The sequence below is a fragment of the Hoplias malabaricus genome, chromosome 2 (genome assembly GCF_029633855.1).
Source record: "Hoplias malabaricus isolate fHopMal1 chromosome 2, fHopMal1.hap1, whole genome shotgun sequence".
Lineage (NCBI taxonomy): Eukaryota > Metazoa > Chordata > Actinopteri > Characiformes > Erythrinidae > Hoplias > Hoplias malabaricus.
In genome coordinates, this window is record NC_089801.1 from 31491007 (window position 1) to 31517310 (window position 26304).

The 26304-nt window shown below is 38.4% G+C and overlaps 2 protein-coding genes across 4 annotated transcripts in view; one reads left to right on the forward strand and one right to left on the reverse strand.

The window, feature by feature from the left end:
- Nucleotides 1–416: 416 nt before the first annotated feature.
- LOC136680351 (NACHT, LRR and PYD domains-containing protein 3-like) lies at nt 417–8485 on the reverse strand. Its single transcript, XM_066658581.1, has 9 exons — nt 8441–8485; nt 8088–8295; nt 5954–7724; nt 5469–5642; nt 4922–5095; nt 3550–3717; nt 2110–2283; nt 1594–1767; nt 417–787 (listed from the first exon to the last, which is right to left on the reverse strand). The coding sequence occupies exons 1-9, from the start codon at nt 8441–8443 to the stop codon at nt 751–753; spliced, it is 2883 nt and encodes a 960-aa protein (XP_066514678.1). The 5' UTR covers nt 8444–8485; the 3' UTR covers nt 417–750.
- Nucleotides 8486–14713: 6228 nt separating this feature from the next.
- The window catches only part of specc1 (sperm antigen with calponin homology and coiled-coil domains 1), a 117737-nt gene continuing 106146 nt past the window's right edge, over nt 14714–26304 (forward strand). Inside the window, exon 1 of one of the 3 annotated variants that reach the window (XM_066658577.1) lies at nt 14714–14818. Coding sequence is in view for 1 of the 3 variants with exons in the window: in XM_066658576.1 (XP_066514673.1) it covers nt 16147–16187 (41 nt within the window). In the remaining 2 variants the exon portion in view is untranslated. Of the gene's footprint in view, nt 14819–16142; nt 16188–20370; nt 20491–26304 lie in introns of those variants that run through there. The other 2 variants (XM_066658576.1, XM_066658578.1) reach the window with 2 other exon arrangements.

Below are 26304 nucleotides of genomic sequence, written 5' to 3' on the forward strand. Positions count from 1 at the left end.
GTTCTGCCACTGTAATGCGGCTGGACTGTTGCCAAAAACAACCCGTTTTTCTGCACACTAACCATGCAGCTTTGTGTTATGTTCATTTTTCTGAGGCTGTGTTTAGGTGGATTGAATACACAAATTTACATTATCAATGAGTAACATTACTATTAATATAATTTATGTTCAATTTCCTTCAAACAGTTTCTGATTATGCCAAATAGGAGAAAATGACATTTTACAAACACACAAACAAATTTTAATACATGACCAAACATTAAAACCCACGTAAAAAGTTTTAATACCAATTCTGCATTTCCAAAATCAAACAAACATCTTTAACCAGTAACATAACACTGTTTTCTACATCATAGCTCATGGGTCCAAAAAGACCACTGTATTAAATAAAGATTAATTCCAGTTGATTCAAACTAAATAAACACATCATTATTATTATTATTATTGTTAGTATTATTAATATTATTATTATTATTATTATTATTTGTTAGGTGCCTTCCAGTTCAAGCCCATTTCTCTAACCATAAGACCACAGGTGTGGCAATGTATCTACATCAGCCTATTTAACTCACAGCAGGTTAGACCCACCCATTTAAGGCAAAAGACTGGGTAGACAAACCAAACTTATATACGTATGTCTCTTTCAAGGCATAGTTAAAAAAAAAAGAAAGAAATAGAAAGCTCAGTTTATTAGAAAACTAATAAAAACAGGCCGGCCAATAATGTGAACAGCTTGAGAGACAGTTGCAGTTATTGGAGTGCTTCAATCCTTACAGTCTCTGTCACCCTGTTAAACAATAAAAAAAAAACATATATTTATCACTGAAATTTACTGACAGTTTAGCAAACAATAAAGCACTGTTAATACAGTATTGTAATTATCTGCACTTTGCAGCAATATTACAATGTTGAAATTATGGTAACTCTGGTGAATAATTAGTATTAGTATTACATTCATTCATTGTCTGTAACTGCTTATCCAGTTCAGGGTGATGGTGGGTCCGGAGCCTACCCGGAATCACTGAGCGTAAGGCAGGAACACACCCTGAAGGGTTCACAGGGCGATACATACACTCACACATATGGACACTTGAGTCTCCAATCCACCTACCAACATGTGTTTTTGGAGCGTGGGAGGAAACTGACACAGACACAGAGAGAACACACCAAACTCCTCACAGACTGTCACCTGGAGCGGGACTTTATCCCACAACCTCCAGGTCCCTGGAGCTGTGTGACTGCGACACTACCTGCTGCACCACCCTCACCTTTTATAACAAATTAGTAATAAGTGATACCCTATTAAAGCTTTGACACATTTGATCAAAATATTTATTTTGTGTTTTTTCTTTGTGGAAATAAATATAAGACCTCAGGAGGCAACAAAATGTTTGTAATCTAACTCTGGCAAGGATTTTAAAATATTTTTCTTTCTTTGTATCTTTATCATTTGTTTAGTTAGTGGGTACAATAGACACTCAGTCAGATGTCATTTGTCTCACCACTGTTCAAACACCATGCTTTAACACAAGTGATAAATAACTGCTTCTTCCATGTGTGGCTCTGTGTAGAGACAATAAGTCTGTTACTCACTGTACTTTCTTCAGTTTACATTGTGGATCATTCACCAGATTTAACAGCAGCTTCCCTCCAAAGTTACTTAGAAAATTGCCATTTATATTCAGCTCTTTTAGGTGTGAAGGGTTTAATTTCACAGCTGAAACCAGAGCGGCGCAGCCATGGTCTGTAATATTGCACTTATAGAGCCTGCAAAGAGAAGAGCAAAAATTAAACTCACAGCCCAGATACACCAAAGTGATGTTAATGGATGGAAAGCATGGTCAAAAGCCTGCTCAAAAGTAAACAGACCCTACAGTAGGTTTTAAAACGTGTAACGAATATAAGAATATATATTTTTGTAATATTATAATAACATAAAATATCCATGGCTATATAAAAGACTAATTAAAAAGTGAAACAAAATGATAAAAAGAAAAGGCTCATGAAACCAGTGAGCATTTTACACTTTATGTCATTGTGTTATCAGAGTACTGTCAGAGAAACTGTGCTCATAAGAACATTGTGTCATCAAAAAACTAATGATCTCACACCAGCATTTCCAGTTTACAATGTGAACTCTGGAGTCCAGCAGAGAGCAGCTTCACTCCTGAATCCTGCAGTTTATTACTGCTCAGGTTCAGCTCTCTCAGACGTGAGAAGTTTGAGCTGAGGACTGGGGCCAGAACAGAACAGCTTTTCTCTGTGAGGTTACATTGCCACAGCCTAGGATTTAAATCATGAGATTATATACATTATAATATACACTGACATCTCTCTCTCTCTCTCTCACACACACACACACACACACACACGCACGCACACATACACACAAGCAAACCAAAGTCATTAAAAATAAAGCCTACCCAAACCTACAGTAAAACTTATCTTCAATTTTTTAATATAAATTCTGCCTGTACATTCAACATTTTGGACTCCATCCATTAATTTTCCTCACTACAATATGCAGTGTCCATTTTGGTAAGACAAGTTAACTGAGGCAGAAGCAGATGATTGGGAGGTGAATAATCATTTGAATTCATTTATTAATTTATTATGTGTTGAAAAATACTGCACAGAAATTTACACAAACTCCATGCGCAGAGAAGATTTGATAAAATGCATAAAAACAAGTATCTGTGATTTATTCAGTCTCTTGAGACATATGCGTCAGTTCCGTTAAAAAGAAAGTACAATAAGAGGTTTGCAAACTTTATATTTTATGTTTTGTATTTAATAAAAAAAAATACTAATGATACTAATTATTGCAAGTTTTGCAAGTACAATTTTGCCAATTCTTGCTTGTTACAAGAGTTCAAATAACAAGTATGTGACTGCCATTTTCTAATTCTAACAATTTAGTTACATTAAATTTTGTCATATATTTAAGTGTTGCATACTTCAAATTTCAGATTTTAATCTATTTAGTATACAATAATGTAAGTGAGATAAAGCAAAAGTGATTTTTTCATACTTTAGGCAGTTACAGAAATGTTCAAGAAAACTTGACTTTATTCAGTTGAAGCTCTGTCATACTAAACATAAATGTAATGATTCCATCTTAAGCACACATTAACTCTAAATCAGAGGTTTTCAAATCTGAACTTTGGCTCCAGATTCCAGGTTAGGATTTTAAAATGGCTGACCTCAGTCATTACACTATACCCGGCCAGTCAAGTACATAGCAGCAGCTACAATATTATACCGGCTTGTCATTTTAAAATCCCGGCCCGGATCCTAGATACGAATTCCTGATTTGAAGCCCTCTTCACTAAATAGAGCTTTCTATGGACAAGTGTAAGGATAATAACTCTTTGTTTATGTATTTTTCATTACTGAAATCCGTCTTGTTTGCCCTTTTATTCAGGGTACAATAGAAAAAGATATGTATATATGACTAAATGTACTAAAAGTACTGTTAAGACAAAGTCAGCTGTCTATCTAGCCAGATACCTAGTGCTAATATGTTTCTAAACCTTAGGATGATTTCACCTCAGTATCTCCAGTTTGCATTGGGGATCCTCCAGTCCAGCACACAGCAGCTTCACTCCAGAGTCCTGCAGTTTATTACTACTTAGGTTCAGCTCTCTCAAATTTTTTGAGTTGAGAACTGAGGCAAGATCAGCACAGCTTTTCTCTGTGAGTTTACAATCCCACAACCTGGGAGTAAATAAATGATACATTAAAACACATGCACGTACACACACACACACACACACAGAGGGAGAGAGAGAGTTATGTCTGAGATGTATGTTTCATATATTTATGGCTTTATTATGCATTTATTGAAAACTAAACATGGAGAAGCCCTGTTTAACGACTATGCCGCTCTTAAATGGAACACTTGTAAATCAAATTTAAAAAATTCATATTTGAGCAGGCTTACATCTCAGTTTAAAATACTTTTTATTTATTCTGTAACACTTTACAGCTTCTGTATTTTATATTCTAATTTACTGTCTTGTGCTGTTTTATTTGTTTTAATTGCTATTTAAATTGCTTTTAAATTGTTTTAATTATCTATTAAAATGTTACTTCTTTTACTGTAATTTTTCTGTACTGTTTGGTAAATCACTTTGAATTGCCGTTGTGTATGAAAGGTGCTCTATAAATAAACTCGCCTTGCCTATTATGCAAACAGACAATCATCTTCTACAACTGATAATTTTAAATGCATGTAAAGTCTTGAAAAACTATTTCACTATGGCATAAATATAAATTGACATGCAGACATAATACTCTTACTTATCTATATTGTTCATATATCCCTGCAGTTTTCTCAAACTTGAACTTGGAAAGTTTGAGCTGTAAGCTGAGATCAAAATTACACAGCTTTTCTGAGATAACACTGCTATCTCAAATGCCATATAGTACTAAGTAAGACTTCATTCATTCATTTTCTTAATTAACCTCTTCATTCTGTACAGGATCGTGGTGTATCTGGGTCTATACGGAATTGTTGGGCACAAGGCAGAAATACACCCTGAACATGATGCCATACAATTACATTCACTCCCACACTTACTACTATGGATCATATGAACTACTGATCCACCTAGTAACCTGTGTGCTTGGACTGTGGGAGGACACCAGAGCACATGGAGGAAAACCACACAGTAAGAACACAACAATTTACTCACAGACAGTGACCCAAAATGGGGATTGAACTCACAATCTCATGACTCTGGAGTTGTGTGACAGCAAAAGACGATACAGCATTCATGTCCCCCTAAATTAAGCTTTGAAAATCTGATCTAAAATCACGTATATACAATTACAGGAAGCACAAACACATTCACAAAAATGCCTGCATGACTCTGCGGTCTAAATTCATAGCAGGAAAAATCGATGCTCATGCTCTTACCCCAATGACTCAAGTTTACAGTTTGCACTCTGAAGTCCAACAGTGAGCAGTTGCACTCCAGAATCCTGAATTTTATTGCCACTCAGGTTCAGCTCTTTCAGATGGGAAGCATCAAAGCTGAGAACTGAGGCCAGATCAACACAGCTTTTCTGTGTAAGGTTACAACAACGCAGCCTGGAACAGAAAGTTTAGTCATTAATACATTGTCATTTTCAATGCAAACACAAACCCTGAAAGACAGACCCTTAAATATAAGTTAATATAAGTTCTATACGGGGTGAGTCTAAAGTCACAGAACACTTTTATTTCTTTGATTTGTTACATGACTATTTTCCCATTGGAAACAAAATTCCGTTTAACAAATATGGAGGCCTTCAAAATGGCGGCCATGTTCCCGACATAGCCTAAAAGATAGGCCCCCTCACCCACTTGATAGTGGTATTCAGATAAAATATCTGCCGGTATATTTGTAAATATGCACAAATGTATATACACTTGTGAATGTGCAGTCTAAAAAATACTCACAAAAATAAAGCAATGATCTTACCCTAGTCCCTCTAGTTTACAGTGTGGATTTTCCAGTCCAGTAGACAGCAGTTTCACTCCTGAATTATGTATGTTATTGTTACTCACGTCCAGCTCTGTGGTACTTGTAGAGTCTGAGCTGAGAGCGGAGGCTAGAACTTCACAGCTTTTCTCTGTGAGGTTACAGTCAGACAGACTTGGAGGAAAAATGATGAGTCGTAAGAACAATGCCATTAAACACATATAGGCACACAAAGAAATTATGCTCACCAATTTCCAATAGGTGGTGAATATGAGAGAGAGAGAGAGAGAGAGAGAGTCTATAAAACTTTACTCATTACAGGAAAAAAGATACAGTAGAGGTACATTATGGGTCACTAAAGAAACTAATTGTGTAAATATACCTTTGAAGGTCCAACAGTGGTTTACACAAAATTTTCAATTAATTCCATTTGACTAAATGCTTCACAAAATTCTAAATGAAAATTAAATATAAAATACACTCACATAACTTTTTTAGAAGCTTTGACCACTGGCAAAAGCCTCAGAAGACATTCCTCTGATGGCTGATATTTACGTAAGTCAAACTCATTCAGCTCCTCTTCTGAGTTCAGCAGCACAAACACCAGGGCGGACCACTGAGCAGGAGAGAGTTTAACGCCAGTAAAACCTAGGTTACCCTGTCTGTTCAGGTATGTCTGGATCTCATGCACTAGAGATTGATCATTCAGTTCATACAGACAATGAAAAAGATTGATGGATCTCTCTGGAGCAAGATTATCCCTTAGTTTGCCCTTTATGTACTTGATTGTATCTTCCTTGGTGTGAAATCCACTTCCTCTGTGTGTCAGTAGGCTTCGTAAAAGAGTCTGATTGGACTCTACTGATAACCCCAGAAGAAAGCGAAGGAAAAGATCCAGATGTCCATTCTCACTCTGCAAGGCCTTGTCCACTGCAGTCTTGAGGAAATTAGATGTTTTTGAATTTTTGAAAATACCGGAGAGATCACTGGGAGGCTGTTCTGTTTCATCTTTGTTGACAAAAGAGAGATATGTGTATATAGCAGCCAGAAACTCCTGAACGCTTAGGTGCACAAAGCTGAACACTTTCCCCAGGTGTAGCCCAAACTCCTCTTTGAAGATCTGGGTGCAAACACCTGAGTACAATGATACATCTCTGACATCAATACCGCACTCTCTGAAGTCTTCTTCATAGAAGATCAGATTGCCGTTTTCCAGCTGTCGGAAAGCCAGTTTTCCAAGTGCCAATACACTCTGACTAGCCTGGTGAGGATCAACCTCATAATTCCCTTGGTGTTGTTGGCTCTTGCGTTTTATCTGAAAGATCAGGAAGTGAATGAACATTTGTGTGAGGGTCCTGGGGGTTTCTCCAATTTCTGCTTCAGCAAATACACTCTCCAGAACAGTGGCTGCTATCCAACAGAAGACTGGGATGTGGCACATGATGTAGAGACTTCTTGAGGACTTCAGGTGTGTGACAATTTTATTGGTCAGGCTCTGATCACTGATTTTCTTTCTGAAGTATTCCTCTTTCTGAGCATCATTGAAACCTCTTACCTCTGTAACCTGACCAATAAACTCAGGAGGGATCTGATTGGCTGCAGCAGGCCGTGAGGTTATCCAAAGGAGAGCAGAGGGAAGCAGGTTACCCTGGATGAGGTTTGTCAGCAGTACATCCACTGAGGCTGACTCAGCTGCATCACTTAAGCTTGCATTGTTGTGGAAATCTAGAGGAAATCGACATTCATCCAGACCATCAAAGATGAATATGACTTTGTAAGTGTCACAATCCAATAATCGTAGTTCTTTTGTTTCTGGAAAAAAGCTGTGAAGAAGATGCATTAGACTGAATTTTCCATCTCTCCTCAAATTCAGCTCCCTAAAAGGAAGTGGAAATACAAAGAGGACATCTTGATTTGCTTTTCCTTCAGCCCAGTCCAGAATGAACTTCTGTACAGAGACTGTTTTTCCAATTCCAGCAACTCCTTTAGTCAGCACGGCTCTAATGGGCTTGTGTTTAAACAGGTCATTGCATTTGATGGGTATTTCCTGGGCAGCTGGTCTCCTGGATGCCATCTCTATCTGTCTGATCTCATGTTTTCTGTTGACTTCCCCACTTCCTCCTTCTGTAATATACAGCTCAGTGTAGATCTCATTCAGAAGTGTGGAAGTTCCATGCTGGGTGAGACCTTCGTTAATTCTTGTACATTTCTCCACCAGTTTGGATTTGAGTTTTTCTTGAGGTACAGAAACCATTTCTAAAAAAGAAAAAGCGCACAAAAATTTTGATAACATAAAACTGTATGTATTTAAATGATATATCAATTCTAATATTAATTGAAAAAAAAAACACATTTATATAATGGATTTAAATCCAATTAAAATAATATTAAAATATGAATGGGAAGTTAATGGGGAATCACTGGGCACAAGGCTGATTCCGGGTGGACCCACCGTGACCCTGAACTGGATAAGTGGTTACAGACGATAAATATATGAATGAATGAATATACTAACTAACCTTGGATTATCATCTATTTAATCTATGAAATATAATAACTAGGTAGGAATATGTGTAAATACCAGTGATGTATGTATAATATCATGTATAATATCATTACTGGTCTGCAGTGTGTTTGCGAGATCTGTCTCGTTCATGCTTCTCAGGATGTGAAGTGCCATCCTCAGTGTCCCCTCTTTGGCGATGTTCTCATCCTCATTGCTGCTCTCTCTCTCTCTATCTGACAATGCTTGGTAATCTGGACTCAACAGCTTCTTGAACCTATTCAGTTCATTCTTCACAAGGGAAATGACTTTGTCCTCCAGTTTCTGTTTAGGAATGATGTGTTTTGTAAACAAAATGGAAAGTGACACAAAGTACAGTTAACTAAAATATATTGCAAATGACAAATTTTTCTATCATAGCATGTTAAATATGCATCCTCATTCGCTAGTAAAGCGCATAAACACAAACCATAAATATCCGCTCGAAGTGTTTTCTGGGAGGGTTTGGATTGACCTTTTGGTCCCTGTGGATAAGGACAACATAAATAAACATTACAGATAAAAAATATCTTTCAGTTCCACTCTTGCTTCAGATCTGAAAAAATGTTTGAACTCAATACTAAGCTAACACCACTGAATGCTTTTGGGATTATTTGGATTGTAAGAATGCCAGCTCTGCAGGGTCTTTCTGCCTTTTGTTGTCCCAACCCATGTTACAGCTTCAGAACATTTTGGGGTTGGGTGTTTAATTATTATTGATAAGTATTGAACCACTCTTTAACAATTAGACTGTCTGTACTTCAGATCAGTAGAACAATCCTCTTTTCTGAACCTGTATGGAAGGTTAAATGAACGGGGACGTTTTGTGGATAGACAGCTGGGTTCAATTAAGAGAGATCATGCTCTCTAAGTCAAAATAAATTAAAGATCTGTCAAGTGAGTTCTATACAAGACCATTATGAAATTGAAACAAGCTGTCTGAAGAAGTCCAGTCAAAACAGGAGCAGCTACTGTCTACTCTATCCTGATTGGCTAAACAAAACACAGCAGACACATTCACTTGAAGAAATTAAAATCCAAACTCTAAATTTGCACCTCCAACCTTGATGCAGTGAAACGTCACAATAAAATGGACAGGATGCCAATGAAAATGTTCAAGTGGATACATAGGCATACACTATCCTTACCTCAGATCAGTAGAACGGTCTTCCTTACTGAACCTGTTTGGAGGGTCCATTGAGTGGTCACTTTTCAGGGACAAACTACTGGATTCTGGTGAGTGAGACCTCTCTCTTTAAATCAGAATAAAACAGAACAGCGAAAAAGAGAGAAGTCAAATATGAAACAAACTGCATTAGTGTCAATGTGTGTTTTCTATATTTGTGTTCAATATTTTAGAATTAAGCTTTCTTTAAGCGGTGGTCTGGGTTTGATCAAGATGCAAAAGAAAAAGTGCAAGTGGATGGATATGCATACACTATCCTTACCTCAGATCAGTAGAACCGTCTTCCTTACTGAACCTGTTTGGAGGATCCATAGAGTGGTCACTTTTCAAGGACACATAGCTGGTTTCAGGGGAGTGTGACTGCTCTCTCTGCATTCTACTAAAATAAAACACCAGAAAAAAAAAGAGAGTGACAAAGAGTGAGTGTATTCAAGATGACTGCCATGTTGACTGACAGATGCCACACACTGACTGGAGGTATAAACCGTCTAACTGGAACATCATCAACTGTCTAAGTGCCTTTACCACAGATCAATAGAACAGTCTCCCTTACTGAACCTGTTTGGAGGGTCCATTGAATGATCACTTGTCATGGACACACAGCTGGGTTCAGGGCAATGTGTCCAGCCTTTCTGTGTCATACTAAAATTAAAGAGCGGAGGAAATATATAAAAATGACAAAAACAGTGAAAACATTTGGAAACAGTCCTTCAGATCTGTTATGAGCCTTTGTGAGCTTTTAAATTATGTGTTTTTCTGGCTCAGAAAATGTTTTAAAAAATGGACTTAGATCCCAGCTGTCTGATGGAGGTCCAGGGAGGTAGTTACCCACTAAGTCATACTGCAACTAGCAAGCAAAAGTTGAGAATACAACAGCACTAAGGGAAAACACAATGTGAATACAAGCACAAGAACAAAAATACAAACATGAGAACAGAATGTTATTAACTGAAATGCTGCATTTTAGAAATGCACAGCTTGGTTGCAACATTAACAGCTAAAATGGTAAAGTGCCCCTAGTGGCCAGGAGCATTTCCAGTCTGTGCTCCCCTTCAATGTGTGTGTTTTCAAAATATGTTTAAGAATTAAGATTTCTGTAAGGAGCGGTCTGGGTTTGATCAAGAAAGATTAGGAAGGACAACTCCTTAAACGCCTTCTTAATCCATTATGTCATATATTATGGTTTATTATGGTTCTACATGGGTTCCTTAATAAAGAAAATGGTTCTATATAGAACACTGAACACTTGAAGAAACTTTTGCATGATTAAAGTGTTCTTGAGAATGATGAAGAGTGTACTATAGATGGTTCCATACAGCATCTTTTAGAAAAGGTTTCTATATGGCACCATATGTTAAGCTTTAATGATGCAAAAGTTTCTTCAAGCATTCATGGTCTTATATAGAACCATTTTCTTTACGAACAAACCCTTGCAGAACCTTCATTTTTAAGAGTGTACATGACCACTTGCACTTTTTAATGCTGAATTCCACCACATCACCTGGCTCTGTTCACCATGTGGAAACATTTCTATGTCATTAAGAAAATGAAACAAGCTATCTGTTGAAGTCCAGTCAGAACAGGAGCAGCTACTGTCTACTCTATCCTGATTGGCTAAACAAAACACAGCAGACACATTCACTTGCAGAAATTTAAATCTAACTTGAGATTTGCACGTCCAAACCTGATGCAGTGAAACTTCACATTAAAATGAATAGGATGCTAAAGAATAAAGTGCAAGTGGGTGCATACACTATCCTTACCTCAGATCAGTAGAACGGTCTCCCTTTTTAAACCTGTTTGGAGGATCCATAGAGTGTTGACTTTTCAAGGACACATAGCTGGGTTCACGGGAGTGTGAAGACCCTCTCTGCATGCTACTAAAATAAAACACCAGAGAAAAAAGTGATAAAGAGTTCAAGTATTCAAGATGCTTTCCATACTCACTGACAGGAAGTATAAACTGTCTAACTGGAGCATCATAAACTCTCTTACTATCCTTACCTCAGATCAGTAGAACAGTCTCCCTTACTGAGCCTGTTTGGAGGGTCCATTGAGTGGTCACTTTTCAGGGACACATAGCTGGATTCTGGTGAGTGAGACCTCTCTCTTTAAATCAGAATAAAACAGAACAGCAAAAAAGAGAGAAGTCAAATATGAAACAAACTGCATTAGTGTCAATGTATGTTTTCTACAAATGTTTTAGAATTAAGCTTTCTTTAATGGGTGGTCTGGGTTTGATCAAGATGCAAAAGAAAAAGTGCAAGTGGATGCATACGCATACACTATCCTTACCTCAGATCAGTAGAACGGTCTCCCTTTCTAAACCTGTTTGGAGGATCCATAGAGTGTTGACTTTTCAAGGACACATAGCTGGGTTCACGGGAGTGTGAAGACCCTCTCTGCATGCTACTAAAATAAAACACCAGAGAAAATATGATAAAGAGTTAAAGCATTCAAGATGCTTTCCATACTCACTGACAGGTAGTATAAACTGTCTAACTGGAGCATCATAAACTCTCTTACTATCCGTACCTCAGATCAGTAGAACAGTCTCCCTTACTGAAACTATTTGGAGAGTCCATAGAGTGGTCATTTTCCAAGGACACACAGCTGGGTTCAGGGGAGTGTGACTGCTCTCTCTGCATTCTACTAAAATAAAACACCAGAAATAAAAGTGACAAAGAGTGAGTGTATTCAAGATGACTGCCATGTTGACTGACAGATGCCACACACTGACTGGAGGTATAAACCGTCTAACTGGAACATCATCAACTGTCTAAGTGCCTTTACCACAGATTAGTAGAACAGTCTCCCTTACTGAACCTGTTTGGAGGGTCCATGGAATGATCACTTGTCATGGACACACAGCTGGGTTCAGAAATATAAATGTGAGAATAAAAATACAAACATGAGAACAGAATGTTATTAACTTAAATACTGCATTTTACATTAACAGCAGGGAGCAATTCCAGCCTGAGCTCCCCTTCAATGCAACATTTCTTAAATGCAGTGTTGTTTTCTTGTGTTTATATTTCTGTTCTTGCAGTTGTATTTACGTTGCATTCTGCCTTAATGCTGTCGTGATCTCAGCTTTTGATTGTGTAGTAAATGTTGTTGCGATATGAGTGGGTTACTCTAGTGTAATTCCAAGACCACATTTGTCATTTATGGATGGTAAGTCATTTCAACAGATAAGATGGTGTTATCAGTCTAGTGCGAGGACTCTTATTGGTTTACTGTGTTCCTGTGCTTGATTATATGAATGTGAGTACAGATATTTACAGTCAAGATGAGAGCATTTAGCTTTATTCTCTTACCTCTGGAGTTTCTTTTTGAGTTCATCCCCGAATATATTCATTCTGCATGTAATGCTTTCTCTGATATTTACACATAGAAACCTGTGAACACACATTTGTTTTTTCTTTTTACATTTTTACACCACAAAATGTAATCTGTTCAAGCAGAAATCACAGTCATGTTAAAGTCACACACTGTCATTGCTATCAGAACAAAACTTCACATCCCCAAATGGTAACTTTACAGGTGAAGGGGAAATGTCTTTCATTTTTAATGCAAGGTAATCTTACAGAGTCATTTTTCAAATACCTTTGACCACTTCCTTTGTTTTTTTTGTTTTATCACAGGTTTTTAACACATTATTAAAGTCAGCTGGCATTTTCAAATCAAACCCAGATTTAATTTTAAATCCAATGTGCAAAACACCAGTAAAAGTCACTAACCTATGATTTGAGGTGTATTGGAGCAAGGAAAGTCTGCTGTACTGCTGTAACTGACCCTTCAAGATCGAACACATGACACTTGCTTTAGTAAAAGCCTTCCAATATAATAATTATGTTCAGAACAAAATACATTTGATCACAAAGATTCAGATACTCACTGATTTTTCTCTAAATATATTTTAACATTCCTCTCATGACAGCAAACACGTCTCAAGCAGACCCAATAGATATTTAGGTTCTGAGTTTCAAAGTTCAAGCTGATGTAGGCATTGAATCTGTTTATGATGACCTTTGTCCATAAAAGTAATAAAAAGCCTAGTGTGTATTACTGAGCGATTATGCTCATTTAAAATAGTGTCAGACTAAACTGAAGTGTATATGAAGTAAAACATTGTATTGAGTTTTAACAGTTATACCATATATAATTAAATACATTTCAGCTGAATACCAGTATAAATAATATAACTAAATAATCTGCATACAGGTCCTCAGCAGTTTTGGAATAAAATTGCCTAAAGGTTATAATGTACATAATCAAATAGATCATAAACATGCCTCACACCAAACGTTAAAACGTCTTTATTAGAAACACCCAGTGCACAAAGAAACTGGAAATGGCAGAAATGTACAGTAAACTTGAACACAAGTGTCTTCAGTGTCAGGTACTGAATAGCACTTCTTGTGGAGCAGTTTGCAAATATGAGCGCGTGGTGCCACCTTGTGGAATATTTTAAAATAATGTTAAGTGAATTAGTTACAAATCAACTCCATTAGATGCTTAACATCTAAAAAATGTAATATTTAGATACCTCAAGAACAATAAGCTAAGTGCTCTGACGCATTTTAGTAAAACTGATCTCAGCTGATCTAGTTATAGTGTAATGGATAAAACCTTGGTAAAAACATTTCCCCTGAACACTTTTAGACAATAATGTACATTCTTTTTCCAGTATGTTACAGAAAGCATATAACAGTGATCCCTCGTTTTTCGCGGGAGGTGCGTTCCAAGACCAGCCGCGAAAAACGAATTTCCGCCAAGTAGAGGAAAGATTTTTTTAAATGTATTTAACGAGTATTGGGACTTTTAAAACCCACCCTTTGCATTAATCAGTCGTTCTATAATGTTTTTAAGCTGGAACTACATGTGATATCCTACCAGTTTATTTAATAGAGTCATTCCTAAGCTGTGATTTAGCGTCAGTAAATTTCACTCGGATGTGGACATGAACAATACATGTAATGTACGTAAGAAATACTTGTGAATGATATATTTTGTCACCTACAGGCCTAGTCTAATGCATGTAAATAATAATAAAAAAAATATTTTGGCTATTCATCTTTCACGGTTTTCCTAGATTTTCCCTCAATATCCGCGATATAGCGGCCATAAACACCTTGAAAAATCCCGCGAAGTAGCGACTCCGCGAAAGATGAACCGCGAAGTAGCGAGGGATTACTGTGAATTGAAACTTCCATGCAGTTTGTAGAATGTGTATATATATATATATAAAGTGATGATGCTGGTGCTGCTCGAGCGCTGCGGAGAAATCAGCCGTGAGAGGGCGCGCGCTCCTTAAGAAAAGCCACAACACTGAATGCTGGGTAATGTAGTCTCCAATTTACAGTCTTTCAAGACCATTTCCCCCCAACATTTAGTGTCCCTATAAAATCATACCACAATACACTGATATGTTGGGGGGAAATGGCCTTGAAAGACTGTAAATTAGAGACTACATTACCCAGCATTCAGTGTTGTGGCTTTTCTTAAGGAGCGCGCGCCCTCTCACGGCTGATTTCTCCGCAGCGCTCGAGCAGCAACAGCATCATCACCTTCATCACAGCGGCAGGAACACATCCTCAGCGCAGCGTTCACAAACAGGTGAGAAATAACCGCCTCGCAGACGGGGTTTTGTTAACGTTTTCAACACTCACTGTTGGTTTTTATAGTGTGTGTGTGTATGTGTGTGTGTGTGTGTGTGTGTGTGTGTGTGTGTGTGTGTGTGTGTGAACCGTGTTCGGTAAAGTGCGCGCGCGGTTATCAGGGCGACTGACGGTTGATGACGTGGAGCGGACGGTGACAGTTGTTACTTCGTCGCACTTTTTGTTTATTTTTAAAAGAAATAACGGTCAGTTTGACTCTCGAGCGCGCGAGGGTTAGCACTGAGCAAACGCTGTAAAATAATATCGCTTTCTGAGGTGAACTGCGTCAGGCTGGTGTTTGATGTGAGGATTTAAGTGCGTGTTTTACACTGAGGATGTACACTGCGGTAAAAGTGTTTCAGTTCTCGGCCCAGTTTTTTTAAAACTGTGATGGAGGACACCGTCTGTCTCTTGAAGACTCATAAACAGTGGTGTAGATAAATATGGTCTGAGAACTGGAGGACACGAAAGATATAGATACAGCCATTGAAGCGTAAAATTACACTTAAATACAGTTTATTTATTAACGATTCAACATTTTACAGTTATATTACATTTTTGTTATTTTGGATATCTCTTATTATGAGAGGGAAAATAACATTGGAAGGTTAATTTGGCTTGGAAAAGTCGAACAAGAAAGAATAAACATTGAAGAGAAACATTTTCCAAATGAATCAGCTACATACACTAAGAAAAGTTTTTACTGTTATAGTGATTTTTACTGTCTGTGTGGGTACCCTTAGGGGTACGTATTCAGTACTGTAACTTTAGGGAACATAACTGACTTTTAAACCACTGTTGTAGATACTTTTAAAGCTACATTAAACCTTTTATATCTTTAGTGAACAATAGCATACATGTAGCCTTTTGTGACAGTATAAAGAACACAACAGTAAGCCATATGAGCCATAACTTCTTTTATCCCATTTGCTCCTCATTATAATAATATGCTGTGGTAGCAGTCTCTTAGGTTTTACTAGTCTTATGTGAGGAGTTGCTCCTTGTTCTTTTAACGAGTTCTTTAAATGCTTCATTATGACCCACATTATAACATGTCTACCACTGCCATTCTTAGAAATAGCACAGACTCATAAACAGTCTTGGGAGGCTTGATGTGTTTAAAATAGGCTGAAGAGGCTCCTTAAAATTTATTAGTTAGTTTCAACAGCTTTTCCTTCAAGTCCCATATGTAGGCTTTTTAATGATGTAACCTAACACTCCACTTCCTTCTTGTTTTTTAGCCATTGATTAGATGGCATGGGAAACCAAGAAACCAGTGGGCTGTTAATGAGGACCAAGGGGGAAAAAAAATTGATGATCCTTGACACGTATGTCTCTTTTGTTTCGGCAGTATAGACACTTGTACTGAAGCTCATTTTTTAGACCGTGGCCTGTGAGAGTAGGCAAATTAGACTACAGATGGTCTATTATTTAGCCATTCATAGTCTGAAGGAAAATTTGAACCTTTGAGTTTGTCGTCAGACATTTTTGGATCTGTGTGTAGGGCCAGCCCTCTTAAAACACTGTTTCCCATCTATGTTTTTCCTTTTGTGGAACTACCAAATGGCTAAAAACAACTCACATAAAACACCCTCCTCTGCTGGTTTTGTAGATGCTGTTTTGCAGTTAATTACACCCTAGACTCAGTTGACTCAGGGCAAACTCTCCAAGAAGTGGAAAGGCAAAGGAAAGGCTTGTGTCTAGAGCTGTGAGCTGTGTTCAGAACACACTGTCCTAGATGGAGAGGTCTGAGTAGGAGAGAATAGGCAGTGTCAACATCACTCGATAGCAGAGTAAAGCACAAGCTTCCAAAGGGGTATTTTCTGCTGTATTTGAAAGATCTGTTCCCCCACAGAGGAAAAGAATCCTCTGGGAGCTAGAGGAATAGCCAACTTTTTCGAACTGTAAAGGAACAAGCTGCTGTTTTCACCTTAGATATTAAATTATTCCGTGAAATAGATTTTTGTACAGATTGAAAAACCACAATGCTGCACTTGCAGATGTATTAAACAGTGCTGTGTAAAATTGTTGTCCTGGTATAATAACTTTGATTGGCTATTGCCTCCTTTTGTGAGTTTTCCCTGTGTCATTGTGGGTTTCCCTGTGTTACTCCCACTGTCCAAAGTCCATTGGTAGGTTGACAACAATATTGGGAGGCATAGGCCTATTTAAGTTTCAATATGTGGCAGTATAGCTGTACTATACTGCAGAGAGACTGCATTAATTTTTGCAATGTGTCAGTTATATAGGAATGTAAGATTACCTCATCTAATAGAGCAGTTCTGTAGTGTCACATTGTCCCCTTTTAGGCACTGGGACTCTCTCTCTCTCTCTCTCTCTCTCTCTCTCTCAAGGGGAATGGCTATAAATAGTGCCTGGTGTCTGGAAAGGGACAGGCACATCCAGCTGTGTGAGAGATGCAGGGGTGGTGGATTCTCATTGGTAGCGGACGTGTTTGTGTGTGTAGGCGGCAAAAAGAAATTCATTTAGAAGACCTGGGAATTAAATGATTTATGCTTTCCTTACATTTAGAGGCATGTGTGTTTTCTGCATCACTAAACAGCTCAGAGTTCATGGATGTTTATTGGAGTCACTTTTTGTTGTTACAGCTCACACTGCAGTGTTACTGGCTTCATCCATAGTGTTCTCTCTCTGCAATACACACACACAGGCTGATCACATGACAACAAACTACTGCTCTGAACTGTACTTATCAGCATATTACAGATTAGCACTGATACAATAATCACAGTGTCAACACTGTAAACAGTGATAAGGGATAACTGCATTTCTTTAGGGTAATGAAGTAAATGAAGCAGACATTTTGCACAGTGTAGCATATGATTCTGATATTGTGTTTTTCTATTAAAGAATGCTACATACAGCTGCAAATGCTGGTAAATTTTACAGGGACAAATTCCGTAATAATATTAATAATAATATAAATTTGTAATGCCCGTGTCTGCGTGGGTTTCCTCCGGGTGTTCCGGTTTCCTCCCACAGTCCAAAAACACACGTTGGTAGGTGGATTGGTATCTCAAAAGTGTCCGTAGGTGTGAGTGTGTCTGTGTTTCCCTGTGAAGGACTGGCGCCCCCTCCAGGGTGTATTACTGCCTTGCGCCCAATGATTCGAGGTAGGCTCTGGACCCACCGCGACCCTGAACTGGATAAGCGCTTACAGATAATGGGTGGATGGAATTTGTAATAATATTAATTTAGCAAAAAAGCATAGTATGCCTTCTAGTATATTCATTCATTCATTATATGTAACTGCTTATCCAATTCAGGGTCGCGGTGGGTCCAGAGCCTACCTGGAATCATTGGGCACAAGGCGGGGAATACACCCTGGAGGGGGCGCCAGTCCTTCTCAGGGCAACAGACACACACACACATTGGAGGAAACCGGAGCACCCGGAGGAAACCCACGCGGACACGGGGAGAACACACCAACTCCTCACAGACAGTCACCTGGAGCGGGAATCGAACCCATAACCTCCAGGTCCCTGGAGCTGTGTGACTGCGACACTCCCGGCTGCACCACCGTGCCGCCCCATTCTAGTATATTTTTATAGTATATTTTTCCCAATTACATTGCATTTGAGGGCAAACCTGTATGTACCTATAACAAATAAAAATTTTATGAATATTAATTATATTTATACAAGGGGTGTCACTATGCACATATCACACATCTGTGAATTGAATACATTAAGATTTTTTATTCTGACCCGTTCTGAGGCGTGCTGTAGCTTCATGCGGCATCTAGCAGCACGGTGTGTAATAGGAATGCTGTGTTACTAAGACGACGCCAAAGAAGTGTTGAGAGCTACTGCGCAAACAGCGCCATGCTATAGTTTTGGTTAGCCTGTTGGACGATCAGCTGGATGTGAAATGGTTAGCGGAGAGTGCAAGACTTGGACTAGTGTTTCATCCGTCCCGCGTTTGGACACTAAAAGATATTTTTTTTGTGTGTTCCATATTTTTGAGGTCACACTGTTATGGTTTGATACAGAAACACACAGCTCTTTCTCAGCCGGAGCGAGGGGCAGCTACTCCACGGCTTCTAAACAGAGAACGTGCTTCTCATTGGTCGTCACCTTTATTTAGCCGATCAGCAGCCAATGGAGTCGCGGTCCCTCCTACAGAGGTGTTTGCAGCAGGTCAGTGCTGAAAAACAGGGAATTTAAAGCTCTGCTTTTAGATAGAATTTATGTTAGTATCATGTCCCCATTTATTATGCATTTTTATTTTTCTATGATCATTTCTGGTACCAGTCAGCCTTTCCAAATATATTGGTTTGTTTATATTGGCCTACTTGACCTCTACATCAAAAAGTAATAGGGAAATTAAAATCATGATCTTTCTACATGTTTTATAGAAAATGTATCATATCGTGGAGCAAAAACAGCAATATGTATTGTACTGTGAAATTTTGTGTATTGTTGCACCCTTAATTAATACAACCTGCATTATTATCTATTTATCTAAATAGATGGATCATCAGAATGCTTTGAAACATCAGACACCCATAGGACATTTAACAGGTTATTGAGATAACAAATCAAATATTGTGCAGCTCTAGTTTTGAATCACAGGTGTTCAGGAATGATTAGGAGCATGTTGCATGGTCTTTGCTTGTAAAAAAGAGCAAGCTGTGGGTAGTCATAGAAAGGTCCACTTAAACAGGGATCCACGTGTCTTTCTGGAACGTGTGGTTTAGATTCTCACTGATAAACCATCCTTAAGCTGAGTCCACCCAAGCAATGTATTTATTTTTCAGTTAAGCTCAGTGTTTCCTGGATGCTGTGGTTGTAATGATATCCAGCAAACGGCACTCCTGGCATGTGTGTGTGTGTGTGTGTGTGTGTGTTATATTTCAATTACAAGTATCCAGACTCATCCCATGGGCCCAAGCTGGTGTGTCGACTGTAATGCAAGACGGTTTGTCTTATCAAGGTTAGGATGAATAGAACTGGCTGTGTAAACAGACTCGGGACTGAGGCAGCTGTTTTGACTAATTTTCATACTGGATTTTATATTTTTTTTATTGTTGTTTTTATTGTTTCTTGTTATTGACCTCAAGAAGTCATTTCTGCCTTAGTACCAGATAAGCAAAATTGTTGGCTGATTTGTCTGATTACCCTTGAATTAGGCTCTTATCCTTCTGGGTTCTGCCTTTTGAAGTATCTTGTAGTTATTTCCCTGCTCTTCTCTCTCTCTCTCTCTCTCTCTCTCTCTCTCTCTCTCTCTCTCTCTCTCTCTCTCTCTCTCTCTCTCTCTCTCTCACTCCTGTTTAAGAGTAGCAGGCCTACGGGCACAGCTTCAGTGCCGAGGAAAGCTCAGCTCCAAAGGGGCATGCCCTTCCCTTGGATTCTGCCTCTAATTGCAGAGATAAGGGCAGTGCAGAGAGGATGTGTTCCGATTTGGCTCTCTCTTTCTCTCACTCTCCCTCTATCTCGCTCTCTTTCTCTCGTTCAGGCTGGAGGGAAGTCCACACCTCTGCTTCATGCCATGCACGTTTTCTGCTTTCTCATAGTTTTTTTTTTTTTTTGACATCTTACTTTAAAGAACAGATAAGCAGCAGGATTTACGCTGGATTTATTTCAGAACCCCAGGGGGAACTGCTAACAGGTATTTGAACCATTTTTACTACTTATGGATCCTGAATATAACATAATTATCTACTGGATTAATACTTTGAACTGATCGTACTGATTTTACTATTGCGTTTAAGCTTACAGTGGTATTGATATGTTAATAGCCTATCAGACTATCATTGACATTTTTGGTTTAGGTAACATCAATTTTGTATATGTAAATACATAGAAAATATTACATTTATGTCTTGAAGCAAACAGACGTAATGTGGAATGTTTGAAGCTTTCATTGGTTAAATCTTTCTTACATTTACTAAATGTAAAATATAGCTGAACTTCTCAAATGATCAAAAATAAGGGGTTACAAGGTTTTAATAACACAGGTCCTAATTTGTATTTGGAAAGTCATATTTAAGGGTCTTAATTTATTATTTTTACATTATGATATTTATACTGCTTAAACAAATAGCCAGAGATCTGCATCTTTCTTCACAGAATTCTGATAAGTTTGGCCAGTATACTTTGTGAACTTTCATTCTGTGCTTTTTAAATTCATAGAGTCTTCTCTGTAGCTGGCAGATTGAGTTAGGTTTTCGGCATTTCTGACAACTTGTGATGGATTGTTCTTACATTCCTCTGACTCGGCCAGTGTCTCTGGATCGCCCCACTTCTGCCTGAGCCAAGTGGCTCGCCCTGTAGAAAATTAGAAACCTGCGCAAGTCTCTCCTTCTAATTTATGTCAGACGAATAAGGCAGACGCTAAAAGGCGGTCAAGCTCATCGCAAGGCATTTTAGAGGCAATAAGGGTCAGATAAAATGAATGCTGGAAAGAACATTTCTAATGCATGTTTTTCTTGTGTTTACTTTGGCATTTGGAAGATGCTCACATCCACAGTGATCGACAGTGGTAAATGTGTTACAGATGCAAGCAGAGGTTGCTTTAGGAGTCTTAATGGTGTAGTGTGGTGTGTTAACCTGGGCAGGGAATCAAACGCTAATCTTCTGCATAGAAGGAAGTGTGATCAAGCTCATATATCAAGGTTGCAGCAAAGCTTTCTGATGAAGGAAGCTGTTTAGTTGGTGGAAGCTCATCATGATTCCAGGGACAGAGACCTGTGGTTTAGAGCATGTCGGTATTTTTGGAAGGTCTAGACCCAGGAAAAAGGAATGTGCACAGGAAATGGACTGCATGCTTGCTGTGCAAATCACAGTCAGCCTTGGTAACTGCGTGGAATTTATCCTTACTAATGTCTTTTAAGCCTAGCCCCCAAAAAAGAATGGCAGATATTAAGCTGTAGGTTTGAGTCTGGATAGAAATGAAATCCATATTATGTTGTCCCAGCTGGTGTTTTTCTCTTATGGCCTCGGGTCTGAAGCATGAATGGAATGGAATTCTGTCGTATTGTCTGTCATTGTCCTCTAGGGCAATCCTAGCCTTTCAGTATGAACAGGGTAAACCGGTTACTAGATTAATATCTATGGTCTGACGTGGTGTATAGGTGTGTGTTTATAATATCGTAGTATTTACATCAAGTATATTTCATTTCAACTTCTGGTGCTGGACGATAAGACCGCAAATCAATATCATATTAGTTGCACGTTTTACCTTGATTACAATTCATGAACAATTATATTGGTTTTGTTTTTTTGTCCTCATAGTCTACTGATAAGGCTTGTTTTCAAGTATTAATGCATCTTTTTTATTGTAATGTTGCTGGGAGCTTGTCAGTCTCTTATTTTTTTGAGCCATGAACTGTTCAAATTTGGTGATGTGACTGTGCTTCAAGTGTTGAAACAGACTGGTGGATAACTTCAGTTGCTGAACATGTTTATTGTCATTGTTTACATTCGACTTCTTTATATTCAGTGTCATCTTCACTCAAGTCAAAACATGTCCAAAGAAATTGAATTTTTCTGTGGGACAAGCTGTTCAAGTTGCTTGGTCAGCCTTAATATTTATGTTCTCCTCCATGTTGCTTTCATGTGGTAGATTGGATAGGACAGAATCACATGACTACATGCACAGTGCGAAGTGTGGTTCTAAGGCACAGTACATGAATACACAGTGAAGGATATTTAAACAGAATTAACAAAAATGGATGAACAGAATTCATTTGTTTCTTTTCTCTATGGAGTAGACAACTTAGAGATTCAGCCAATTCTATCTTGATTTGGTTCTTTGCATCAATATGTCAGTAAATTTTTCCCACAAATTTGGGGCTTGTTTTGTGTCTCATCTCCAATCAAATTGGAGTCTTTTCTTTGAGTTTCTTTGAAATTCAGGTGAATTTCAGTGAGTAAAAAGTTAACCCTTAAAAAGTATCATCTCTTTGTCGTCCATGAGACTAACCCAAAGAATGACAAGCAACTCTGACACAGTTTGGAGCCACTCTGATTTACCCAGAGGTTAGATGAGGTCACAGAGTTGGTCCGGCCTGTGGTGCTGCTGGGAGCTTGTTGCTGCAGTGTTTATTCATTCAGAACGCTGACCCCACTCATACAGGAAGCCCTGCTCCATGGGGACCTTGCTGCTCAGAAAGAGATGAAAGGAACTGTAAAATATACATGAGGCTACTCTTCCAAGAAGGACTTTCTATTCATGATGCAGGAGTTCATGACGGACCCACATCACAACAGTGTCAGCTTTCTAATTTACTAAACGACACTCCAACCTAAAAGCAACAGAGTTTTAGATGCTGAGAGATTAGAATTAGTCCTTACTTGAGAAATCGCTGTTGAATCAGCCTTTTCTACCGATTGCTTTTTTGCATTTTCATGTGTTAGCTCTCTTTTTGATCAGGAAAGTGCTGATGGGGGCTTAAGCACTGTTTCATCTTGAGGCTATTTGGTATTCTCTGTCTGCCATGGCCATGGAAACGCTGAGCTTTGAATTGAAAGTGAAATTTGAGCTTCAGCTCTATCACAAAAGAAGAAGGAAAAAAAAAAACATTTTAAAGTTTTACAACTTTAGAAGGAAAATGCCTGAGGCCCTTTACAGATGACTTCAGGACCCCTTAGTACTGCTGTTATTAATTGCCTCTTGTGGGTGCAGTAGTTTCTAGCTGGTTTCAGAACAGCACTATACAAGTAATTATATCTCAGTCAATATCTTCTGCTTGACTCCTGCAGTAGATTAATCATTAACTAATGCATTCTACTTAGTTGTGTTGTGGATGCAGCAAAATCAAGCATATATAGCAATAAACTTGACATAAGCAGTTTAATGGTCATCATAATGGCTGTTGAGTATGTTTTAAGCACTTAGACCTGTCTTAGATATTCTGTATATGTGTTCTCGGGATATTCTAATTAACTGCTGGAGGACATTGGTTCGAGGAGAAAACATCTCTTTAGTCCTCTTTGAAAATACACTATGTCCAAATGTTTGTAGAGACCTATTATGATGAGTGTATTTAGCTACTGAAGGTGTTGCTTCCTACCCTCTTTCAAAAGTTACATAGTACAATTTCTGAAATTTGCACACCTATAGTTAACAGTTCATACTATGAAAAGGCATTTAGGCTACATTAAATGTGAGATCTGTAATCTGTATAAGACCCATTTTGTTCTGTATAGAAAATGTTTCTTTAGATATTAAGAAATTTATTTACAGTCTTTGGTGAGTTTAGAATGTGACAAGAACAGCCCATTGGGCATGTTCTGCCCTAGTTTTAATATTTGTCTTGGAAAAACAGTTTTGTGGGACTCTTTGATGACTTTCAAATGATTTATTAGTTTTTGTCTCTTATGGATGCCACCATTTTTCTCGTAACAAATAGTGTTGACAAGGGTGACTCAGTTAATGACTTGACTTCTAAAGCTGTTGTATTGTGAAAAGAAAAAGGTATGGAGGTCAATAGGGCACATATTAGCAGGAGGCATATAAACGATTATATAATTTTCCAGGAGGTCAGAGGGGTTCTAGAAGGGTTGCCACCTCAGGGGGCTGGGGCGCAATGCATCCTGATTGGCTTCACTGTTTCAGCCCTCATGACTTGGCAGTTTACAGTCCAGACCAATTGACATACTTGCGCACACACAGAGCAATCCCAGGTGCAGCACAGATGGTGAAGCCCTGCTGACGTGGATGAACCTTCACACTAATACAAACGAGTTTACACACCACCCATGAGTGTCTTGTCAATGTTTGTTCAATTCAGTAGCTAGAACCACATAATAAAGCTGTCCAGTGGGATCTGTTCACTGGGTGGGTGTGTTTTGGTTGCACATAGAAGAGATACTGTCAATTCTGTTTGCTATTCATTGCAGTTATCTTCAGATTTATATGTTAGGATATAGCCAGCTCTGATGTGAATGCAGTGCTCTTTATCTTAACTGGAAGAGAAACTTGCTAATATGTGTATTTATATATATTTTTGATATTTCTTAATTTTCCCTCAATGAGAACCCACTTCCTGGAATACAATCAAGCTACTTTTAAAATGTTAGTCATATGTCAGCCAGACAAACGCTGTTGAATGCCATTCATACATAAAATTCAAGGGACTTTTGAAAAAGTTCTTCCTTAAGATGTTATTCTCAGCATTGTGTGTTTATAGCACGTTTTATGAATTTTAATAGTGTTCATAGTGGAACCCATGCCTGAGCTCTGAATTCTCTTCAGTGTTAAAATGACAACAAAGAATTTATCACTGTACTGCTGTGTTTATTTATTTATTTCTTTATTTATGTATTTTTGTTTATGGCACAAAACCATGACTGTTCTGGTGGTTTTGTGGTCAATGTCTAATAACCATTACACCATAAACTGCCCTCAGTGGGATAGTGGTTGGAGGATGGGTAACCAAGTACAGCAAAAAAAAAAAAGGGGGCTAATTAGGGGCTGTAGTTTAAAGTTTAATGTGGTCGAGTGGTAAAGTAGTGCACTTGAGTAACAAGACCTTCCTCCAAGGTCCTGATGACTTTTTTCCTGAGTGCAAGCCATCCTCCCACTCTGGGCTCAAAGCCACAGCTGGTGTATTGGAAATGACTGTTCTCAGCTAGCAAGGATCTAATGTGTTTGTCTGTAGAAGTGTTGCCTAAGGACACTTATTGGTATAGTGTGTTCTTCCAAACTGGGATTTGAACCTCAGTCTGCAGAGTGTGGAATTCAGAGATTCTGTTGTTCATCTGTCATTTGGGATCCAGCTATACTTGGGAGAAAAGCCATAGCTGGACAATGCTCGGAAAATCTGGATTGCTTTGCACGATTGTTTGTCTGATTTGTTCAAGTATGTGTTGAGAAGGAATGCACTGCATGGCCCAAAGCCAGTGGATAGTGTCCAGAATGGGTCGCTCTGGTCTTGCATTCTTCTTTGTGTTTTCTCTTTCATGGCACGGACCACAATAGGATTCCTTTCACTGTGGGCTGTTGGAATTCAAACAGGCTTCTGAAAATAATGAGTCATGTGCTGCGGAGTGAAGAGCACAGTTCTCCCACTCTGGAGATGAAGACCTGTCATTTGTGTCTCAGCTTTAATGTCCTAATTGGTGGGACACATTAAAGGCAAAGTGACACTAGCAGTGGACAGTCCTTTTTTGACAGTGCAGTTTGCATAATGCTTTAAAACTGGAGTCCCACAGCCCAGTCCCTCTGCTTTTCGAGTGTTTTCACATGACCCATTTAAGTCTTGATCACTCTAAATATGCTTCAGAATATTTTCTTTGGTGATTTAATCAGGTTAGTCACCTGACTGAAACTTTTGTGGTGGAATTTGTGATCTACTAAACTTTAGCACAAATATGATATAAGCTATAATGGTAAAATATTACACAGGCACCAGTATTTTAGTTAAACCCTGCTTAGTCGACTAGTAAGATTGCCAGTTGGCATTCCTTCAGCTCAAAT